Genomic DNA, 9,760 nt, shown 5'->3' on the forward strand with positions numbered 1-9,760 from the left:
AACCTCTGAGCTTCCCAGAGATCCAAGGACACACAGCCGCCCTCGGTGAAAGGTTTCGAGTCCATCACCCCGCTGTGTGGGAGGCTGTGATTCCCCTCAAATCTGCCATCTCGATGTAAGGGGAGAACCATCAGCCCGGAGTGGAACCCCACTCTGGCGCTGTGACCTCAGGCGGGCCCTGTTCCCTGACCGCTGTGAGCCTCGGTTTCCCCATCCGTAAAGTGGGAGGGGGTGCACTCCTCCCTTACAAGGTGGTTGCAAAGAGAGTAGCTGAGACATTTGGAGGCATCCGGAGCAGGGCGGGCACTTGGGAGAGGTCCTGAGTGGGCTTCCTGTGGCAGATACACAGAGTAGAATTGGCAGAGGCAACCAAAACCCGGTTGTCGTTGAGTCCATCCCAACTCTTGGCGACCCCATGTGTGTCAGAGTAGACCCTGTGCTCCGCAGGGTCTTCTGTGGCTGATTTTCTGTGAGGTAGATGACCAGGCCTTTCTTTTGAAGCATCTCTGGGGGGATTTGAACCTTCAACTTTTCAGTTAGCATGTTAACTGTTTGCATCACCAGGGTAACCCATAAACCTGTTGCCGTCAAGTCGATTCTGATTCATAGTGACCCCAGAGGACAGAGCAAAACTGCCCCATAGAGTTTTCAAGGAGTGGCTGGTGGATTTGAACCACCGACCTTTTGGTTAGCAGCCAAGCTCTTAACAACTGTGCCACCAGGGCTCCACCAGGGTAATAGTCAAAGGAAATAAAGGCTCTTATGAGACATGCAGGGAGAGGTGGCCATGGGCACCCCCCCGGCCCCGAGTTCCTACGGGGCTTGTCCCCAGCTCCTCCCATGGGGCAGAGCCTTCTGCAGGGCGCACAGGGGTGGGCTGGCCTGACAGGTGTGTGGCCAGAGACGCGTGTGGGGGTCTGCAGGCCCCTCCCAGGCCCACACGGTGCCCAAGAGTCCGTCTGGTGCTGACCGCCCTGAGGAGCCGTGCAAGGGCTCAGCAGGGAGAGGATCCGGCTGGGTCTGAGTCACTCTGGGCAAACACCTTCCCCCAGAGCCACTGTGGACGTGGGGAGCCACGGGTGGTGGGGGCCCTGGGAGCCCGGCCCTGGTCTCTGCTAGCGGGCATTGGTACCAACTCTCTGGCTGTAGGCATTGCGAGGCGGCACGATTCCCCATGCCCGAGCGCACCTACCCGCGAAAGCACAGGTGGGCCGGCATCGCAGGGCAGGAGGGGGCCTTGAGGGTAGCTGGTGACAGCCATGTGTCCAGCCCCAGACTAGGCCCTGGGGGTATAAAAATGCATCTGCCCTTGCAGTCCGGAGCCAGGATCACCCCTTACTCCACCAGTGCCTCTGCTATGTGTATTTGGAAGCATCGGCCAGGCCGAGGACAGCGTGGACAGGGCAGCGGGCCCACGGGAACAGCCAGCAGGCAGGACCCTGCGGGGCTCCAGACTAGGGCAGAGTGGGGAGAGGAAGGCTGTCCGACGGGGGGATATTCAGGCAGGGGCCCAGAGGAGGAGGAGGAGGAGCTGGCCTGGGGGAGACTGTCCCCACCAAGGGAGAAGCAAGGACAAAGGCCTGGAGGTGAGATGGAGCTCAAGGTGACTCCTGCCCTGTACGAAGGCCAGCGTGTCCGGAGGAGGTCCCTGGGGGCATGCATGGCCCAGGGTGAGGGCTTTGGGGGACGATTTGGGGTTTGGTCTCTGTCTAGCAAGGAGTCACGGGGGAGTTTGGACCAGAGTGGGACATGGTCCTGCTGCTGAGGGGAGATTGGAGTGCAACGGGTGAGTGTGGGAGCAGGGAGACTGCCACCTCGCACTCAGCCACACACAGGACAGCGCCTCGGCCCTGGGGACGCTCGTTGGTGAGGGGAGCAGTGACAGACCCCCTATTATGCTGGGTCCCCCCACAGACCCTGGGTGGGAGGAGTTAACCTGGAAGAGGAGGAGCGAGGGCCTGGTAGAGGGACACGGGGACAAAGTCACTGAGATGAGAAACTGCTGCCTCCTGGGGAGAATGACAAGCAATTTGGCGTTGCTGGAGCGTGAGCTCAAAGCCCAGCGCCTGAGCCCAGCCGGGGCAAGGCCAAGCTGTGCCTGCGGGGCGGCCCCATGGCCCTCAGGCCCCTGACTGACCGGAAGGCTCTCAGCATCTTGGGAGCGGAGGGTGGCGACCCCTCCAGCCCAGCCAGAGGAGCACGCCCTGCCGGGGCCCCTCCAGGCCGCTCTCTGCCCGGCCCATCTTCCCAGTAGCCCTGTGAACCCTCTGAAGGCTGAGCTCTGGGTGTCCGTGTCCCAGGCACAGCCTGGAACAGGAAAGGGTCTCCTTCTGGGCCACTAGTCCTACGGGGGAGCAGGAGGGCCAAACACCCAAGGCCAGGGCCCCAGGTAGCCTGCGTGATGGAGAGCGGGGACCCCTGGGCTCCAGTCCAACCCTTGAGGGGAGAGCCCCCTGCTCCCATAACGGAGCCCGTCTGAGCCTCCATCAGCAGGGCTGGGTCCTTCCGGGCCCTTAGGGCCAAGCAAAAGCAAGGGCTTGACAGGAAAGGTAGTGGGGGTCCAGGGAGGACCCCACACCTGTTTCTGTAATCTCCCTCTGACTGCTGGGTGGAAAAGGTGGGCTAAGATTATGAGAGAGGATGAACAGGGGCCCGGGAGGACGCCCAGAGAGGAAAGAGAGGTCATCTTTAGTGAGGGGGAATCAAAGAAGGCTTCCTGGAGGAGGTGGTTTTCCAGCAGAACCTCCCAAGAATGGAAAGGCTCTGAGGATGCAGAGACAGGAAGCAGGGGCCTTCCAGGTTGGGTGAACAGTGAGGATAAAGGCCTGGAGGGTGGCTGGGAGTGTGGCCACATTTGGGGAGAATCTAGAAGGAAGGGGAGGCAGCTGTCCCTTCAGCAGGGGAGGAGAAGGGGAGGAAGGGGACTGTCCAGCTCAAGAGTAAAATGTCCTGTAATTGGGGTCATCTGTCGAAGGTGGACCCTGGGAACAAAATTCCAAAGTCCAGCCAACCGAGAGACTGAGCCCCTGACCCTCTCCCTGCCACCTCCCTCCAATGTGCTCATCTCTGCAGATCGGCTCAGGAAGCGAGGGGCCCAGGGACCCCATTTCACAGATGCAGAAACTGAGGCTCACAGACATGGTGAAGATGCCGGCACACAGCTCAGTGCTGAGAGCCCCTTGATCTCTGCTGACCCCTCAGCCCATCACACGCATGTGGTGACCTTTTTTTTGGTAACAAAATTTGACCCTTAGTCAGTATTTTTCCAATTTTTTTTTGACTTAACTGTAGAAAATAGGACAAATCCAGAAAAGTATAAAAGAAAAATTTTTGATTATCCATGGATCCCCCCTCCCAGGCATGACAGCATTACCATGCCATTCCTTCCGTCATTTTCTGTGGGTATCAGTAAACAAGGTCCCTGGGTGGTGCAAATGGTCTGCACTCAACTCCTGACCAAAAGGTTGATGGTTGGAACCCAACCAGCAGCACTGAGGAAGAAAGGCCTGGAGATCTGATTCCATAAAGATTGCAGCCAGGAAAACCCTATGGAGAAGGTCTACTCTATCACACATGGGTTGCCATGAGTCGGAATCGACTCAACAGCAACAGGCTTGTTTTTTTTTTTTTGTACAGGTAAGCAATTATTTTAAAAAATGAGATCACGCTGCTCTCTCTCTCAACATGCACGTCTGTCCGTGCCTCTCAGTATTCCTTGAGAGCCTGAGGCCCTTGTGGACACACAGGACAGTGAGGGCCCTGGACTGGGCACCCAGGTGGGAGCCAGGAGAGGCTTCAAGGGACCGCTTTTTAAGGCTGTGATGCAGATCTTGTTGCCCTTCAGCAGGGTGGTGCCCGTTTGCCCCTTGCGCCCATCCGAGCTGCGGGTGCCTCTCTCCCACCTGCCCACGCGTCCACGCAGCCCACTCTGGCCACAGGCAGGGCTGGGTGAGTAGGGCCAGGGGAGGGTGAGTGACCCTGTCCCTGAACCCCTGACATCCATCAGACCCGAAGCCTGCAGGGCCCCCCCCCCCCGCGACCTCCCCTCACACATCAGCCCATCTGTGGGGCCATTCTGTCCCTCCGCACTCTCTCTGGGGTCTGCAGACAGTGAGTCCTGCATAAGGAGCAGTGGCAGACGGGGACCGAGTTCTGTAACTGAGCAGGTTCTCAGCTGACCCAGAGTAGGGAGGTGGGGGAGCCGCCCCCACCCAAGGGAAGGACTCTGGCTTGCCTTACCCAGCCAGGCGTGGGTGGGAGAGGAGGGGCTGGGAGAGGGGCCGGCCCAGGACCAGGTACCTCTGTCGCTGGTGAGACTCGGAGCCACGGATGAGCAGAGGCCCTGGGCCCTCCTGGGGAGTGACCCTGAGGGCTGGCAAGGGCATGCCCCTAGAACCCCTCCTCCAGCTCCTCACCACCCCCACCTTGCAGATGACAGGAGTTTTTCTGGGGGAGGAGGGGGCAGACTCCCACTTCTCTGGTCTCGCACCTGTGCACAGGTGAGCCAGTGGGGGCACTGCCCACCTGAGTGGCTCTGTCCTCTTCGCCCACAGGCTGCGCAGCCCCTGGGTGCCCTCGTGCCTCGGGCAGCCCCACATCCTGCAGGGCCGACTGGCCAGGTCCTCACCCTCGCTCTGGGACAGGTAACATACCTGTTGTCTCCCCCCCTGGCCCCTTGGTGTCTCTGCATCCCTCCCCAGACATCCGTCCCCTGTCTGCGTCCACCTCCCTGGGGATGGATGGGGAGGCTGAGGCCCAGCGCGTGGCAGGCTGTCTCCTGGGCTTGAGGCACATCACTGCTGCCACCGCCGCTCTGTCCTTGGGCTCAGACCTCCCGAGGGCGGCCAGGGGCTCGTGGAGGAAGACGAGTAGGAGAAGGCTCCTCAAGGTGGGGCAGCGCTGCGGAGGCTTCTCATAGGCAAGGAGGGAGCCAGAACCAAAGACACACACACAGGCTGTAGGTTTAGGCTCAGGTCCTGGTCTAGCTCACCGGGGACAGGACGGAAGCAGGCGACCTCACAAGACGGGAGCAGAGCGTGAGCCTGGGCAGGACTTTCCCAGCCCCCAGCGCCCGCAGCCCCCAGCACCAGGCATGCGACTGCTGGGCACCGTCCCTAAGTGGGAAGGAGTCTCACTTCTTCCTTGTGTGTCTGTGAGGGGCTGTTTCCCTGACCCGCCTCGGGCCTTCAAAGCCACATCTTCCGGGGGGGGAGGGGGGGGCAGGGAGCGGAGGCCACAGAGCCCTGGGCTCCTGAGTAGTGTCTCCCCAGATTCCCAGCAGCAGCCTCAGGCCCCCACTTCCCCACACTCCCTTTTTATCTGGGTTGTTCTATATCTAGTGGAGCCCTGGTGGTGCAGTGGTTAAGAGCTTTGCTGCTAACCAAGAAGTTGGCAGTTCGAATCCACCAGCCAATCCTTGGAAATCCTATGGGGCAGTTCTACTCCGTCTCCTCTGTTGCTATGAGTCAGAAGCAACTCGATGGCAACAGGTTCGGTTTCTTCTGTTGTTGTTCTATGCCGAGCATGCGGCAAGGACAGCGATGGCCAGCCCTGCTCACCATGTGGGTACATGCATCCCTGCTTTACAGATGGGGAAACTGAGGCTGAGGCCAGGCTGGGCTTGGAGTGCTGGGCGGGATGGCAGTGCTACCCAGGTGACCACAGACCTGGGTGTCCAGTCCAGAGCCCTCCCTGGACAGAGCAGAGGCAGGACCAGCCAGAGCTTCTGAGAAGCTGGGCCCCCAGGACTAGGCGACAGGCTGTGAGGGGCGAGCTGGGGTCACCATGGCCCCTGAGGGCTCTGCCCAGGGACCAGGGGCGGCCGTGCCTGTCCCGTGGGGGGTGGGAGGGCAGAAGAGGGTGGTGGGCATGCTCAGTGTTGGGCATGTTGAGTGGGAGACGCCTGTGGGCTTTCCACGTGGAGAGGCCAGTGGGTGGCCAGACCCCACTGGGACGCGACCTGAGAGGGGCCCATGTGTGCTGAGCAGGAGGTCAGCCCCAGGGATTCTCCCTGAGCCGTGCGATGGGGAGGTGGCAGGGGGATCCGGGGTGGGCGTGAGGGCCGGCAAGGGGTGTAGGAGGAAGGAGGCTCAATGAGGTGCAGGACGAGGGACAGAGGGCCCAGAGGTGACCTTGGTGGGCTGTGAGGGGAAGAGGAGAGGGGAGGGGACAGAGGGCCGACACAGCCAGGCACCTGCGTGGAGAGCCTGCAGGGAGCAGGAGGGGGGTACAGGACTTGGAGCGGGGGCCACGCTGGAGGGCTGGTGGGGCACCGCCCACTGTCTGAAAGACCGTCTGAGGGCCAGGGGGCATTGAAGCTCAGGTGGGGCCAGCTCTGTGCAGAAGGTGGTCTCTGCCGGGTGTCCCCTTCCCACAGGCTGTCCGGCCCTGCCCCTCGCTACACCCACCCCGTCTGTGGGGCACGGGCTGCTGTGGGGCACTGGGCACAGAGCTGGGTGGGCAGTGGAGGGGAGGAGAGGAAGGACCAGGAGGAGGGGGTGCCCTGTGGGGTGATGCCAGAGGCAGAGTGTGTCAGGAGGGACGGTTCTGGGCCAGGACAGATCTGAGCTGTGAGTGGGGCGGGGGGCCAGGGGGAGCCTGTGGGTGCCCCCTGGATGGGCAGAGGTGGGTGAGGGGATGCAGTGAGCTGGGGTTGGAGGGATCAGGAGAATGGGTCAAGGCTGGTCAGTGCCGGCTCGGGTGGTATGGCAGGCAGGGGGGCCCTGGGGAGGGGAGGACAGAAGCGGCCTCATGGGTGGATGGACAGCACCCTCTGTGACTGTCCTCACCCTGCCCCCAGGGTGGACAGGATGGGCCAGCACAGGTCACCAGAGGGGCTTAGACCCCAGGGCCCATCTGTGCCAGCCAAAACCAGCTAAGGCTCTGGGCCCCAAGAGGCCGCGTTGTGGCCAGGCCCCACCCCCCACTAAGGCAGGCCCCGGGTGGGCAGGTGCAGGTGAGTGGCTGTGAGTGCCCACGGGGTCCACAGATGCTGTGTTGTCTATCCATCTCCTGGCTGGTAGCTTATCTGTTTGGTGTCCCCAGCGCTGACCCAGTGACATGCCGTGTGTGGACAAGTGACCACTACAGAGCCCGTGAGGCTTCCGGGGACACACTGTGGCATCTTGCTCGCCGGGAACCTCAGGGCATCCGCGTCCAGGGCCCTCCACCTGTCTGGGCTTTCTGAGCTCCCCGCCCCACTGAGAGAAAAAGCTGTGGCACGAAGCAGCCTGGGGTGGGGGGCAGTAGGGGCCAGGCTGGGAGAGGTGAGGCAGTCAGAGAAGGCTGCCTGGAGGAAGCTGGAAGCAGCCTGTGCAAAGCTCCAGGCAGGCAGGCAGCGCTGGCCTCAGGCTCTCTGCCTCAGGGTTCCCACTCCCTCCATCTGCATGCTCTTTGGGGCCTGACTCTTGGAAGCGCCCGCTCTGCCCTTCTCTGGGGTTCTCAAAAACAGGAGCAGCACTTTTTATTTTTATTTATTTTTTAAAATATAGACCTGGGCAGGAAGCCAAGAATGCATACTCAAGGGTTGCTGGGTGCACGCCACGGTAGCCATGTGGTTTCTTCACCGAGCTGGGGAAACACTTGCCCAGGGCCCCTGGTGCTGGAGGGCACCTCCTGATGGCCGCCACCCCCCTGCTTGGGTCTGGGGTCCTGCCGGCCCAAGAGGGTGGGCCCTTGCCCCAGAACACAGCACAGGGGCAAAGCCTGGGCTCCCAGCTCCAGCAGGCACCCCGGGGACTTCCCTCCTCCAGGCCCCATGGTAAACCCACCTGAAGCTACCACTGGAAAGGGCGTTGGCTGCAGGCGGTCCCCAGGGTTGTGCTCATTCCAGTGTCCATCGTGGGCTCAGGCGTCCGCTGCACCGGGCAGCTGTCTGGCAGGATTCTCTCAGAGCCAGGGGGTACCCTGCTCTCCTCCCGCGAGGCAGGGCTGGATTCCGCTTTGGGCTGTCTGCACCACCTGGCTTTGCCATGGCTCTAGTGTGGAGGTGGGGGGGCAAAGTCTGCAGCTCTGGCATCTGGTCAGCAGGGTCACGCAACCCCAGAGCCTGAGGCCCAGCAGAACTCGTGGTGCCCCCCACTGTCCTCTCATCCACGGCACAGCAGGCCCCCCTTCCCTGCAAAAGTCAGCACTGCCCCCCCGCTCAGCCCTCTGCCCCTTCTGTGGTGCTCAGCCAGCCACTGGCCTCCACCTCCCGGGTTCTAATATGTGGCCAGGGCTGAGAACCCCAGGGGTGCATCCCAGCTTCTTCCTGCTTTCCTCCTGTCCACTGGCACGTCAGCATCACGCCCGCTGGTAGCAGGAGGGATTTGAGAGTCAGAGCCAGATAGACTGAGTTAGCCATGTGACGGAGGGCCAATATTTGACCTCTCTGAGCCTCAGCGTCCCCATCTGTAAAATGGGCATCATAATCACACTTGCCTTATTGTTGGCTGTTGGGGGAACTCAGTACGTTAACAGCACCTAGAAGGGAGTTTCGGGGTGGGTGGCATCCCACAGGCCCAGCACAGGGCCCAGAGCTGGGTCTCTGGGGACACTCTTGGACAGAGGCTAAAGTTGCAAAGGCTCAACCAATAAACAGACCCACACCGGGGTCAGATGTGTTTACCGAGCACCTGCTGCGTTCTGGGGCTGGGTGAGCAGGAGGGCGTGGCCCCTGCCCCAGGAGAGCTCACAGCCAATCCCCTGGGGTGGCCCCCAGCCACGCCCACTCCTCCTGACCTGGGCACAACTTTAGTTCGAGAGACTTGATGGTTGGGCGGCTCAGAGGTGCTGTTTACCCTGCATCTCCCTTGGAGCTGGGAGTTCAGCTGGGTTCAGCCCCAGGGTTCAGCTGGGTCTTGTTCCCTGAGCGAGAGTGCAGGGTTCGGGGTCCTGGAGCCCCACCTCAAGGAACCTCCAGTCGGTGGGAAGAAGTGGAGCCTCAAGAGGTGGTCACCCTGGGCCACAGACCTGCCAGGAGGAAGCAGCTCTTGGCCTGGGGGCTCAGCTGAGTTCCTGCGCAGGCTCCCTCAGTTTCCCTTCTTCAGAGGTCGGCACCATCCTCCAGAAGCCCCCTGCCGCGTGGGTGTCGTGGCCCACCCTCTCCCTGGCCCAGAGATGTGGCACAGCCTGCTGGGCCCAGAGGCCGGGGCCATATGGCCAGTTCCGGAGAGGAGGCCTGGTTCTGGGGTGGTACTGTCCACTCTGGGGCCTCAGCGCCCCGCCCTGGCTGTGGAGGAGCAACGGAAGGCCCCGTTAGGTGTCAGGTGCCATCCAAGGTCACTTCCCGACAGAGGAAGAGCTGCTGAAACCTCCCAACACCCCCAAACACACTCGCCGGGTTTCTGGGGTCCCCTTGTTTCTTCTATGCCAGCCAGCCGTCCCGCGGGACCCCAGAGGTCTTACCTTCTGACGGGGACGGTGACTGAGGCGGCCGGAGGGCTCAGGTCCGAGTCCCTGACCCACAGGCCGGACGTCTCCAGTGCCGCCTGAAGGGAGAGTGTGTGTGTGTGTGTGCGTGTGCGTGTGTGCGCGCGCACGGTGTGCGGCCCGGGTACACACTGCACCCGGCTGGCCCGCCGGCCTCAGTTTCCGCGCTCAGCGCCGTGGCCCGGCCTCGCCGCGTGTCGTTGCAGCGCGTTGCAGGAGCAGAAGGGCGAGCTGCGCAAGCGGCTGTCCTACACGACGCACAAGCTGGAGAAGCTCGAGACCGAATTCGACTCCACGCGCCACTACCTGGAGATCGAGTTGCGGCGCGCGCAAGAGGAGCTGGAGAAGG

The 9,760-nt window shown here is 62.0% G+C and overlaps 1 protein-coding gene across 1 annotated transcript in view; it reads left to right on the forward strand.

The window, feature by feature from the left end:
• Positions 1 to 3,114: 3,114 nt before the first annotated feature.
• BEGAIN (brain enriched guanylate kinase associated) overlaps positions 3,115 to 9,760 on the forward strand; it is a 15,456-nt gene continuing 8,810 nt past the window's right edge. Inside the window, exons 1-3 of the mRNA XM_004376722.1 lie at positions 3,115 to 3,128; positions 4,554 to 4,643; positions 9,618 to 9,760. Coding sequence (XP_004376779.1) covers positions 3,115 to 3,128; positions 4,554 to 4,643; positions 9,618 to 9,760 — 247 coding nt within the window. The remainder of the gene's footprint in view (positions 3,129 to 4,553; positions 4,644 to 9,617) is intronic.

Source organism: Trichechus manatus, unplaced genomic scaffold (assembly GCF_000243295.1).
Source record: "Trichechus manatus latirostris isolate Lorelei unplaced genomic scaffold, TriManLat1.0 scaffold00045, whole genome shotgun sequence".
Taxonomy (NCBI): Eukaryota; Metazoa; Chordata; class Mammalia; order Sirenia; family Trichechidae; genus Trichechus; species Trichechus manatus.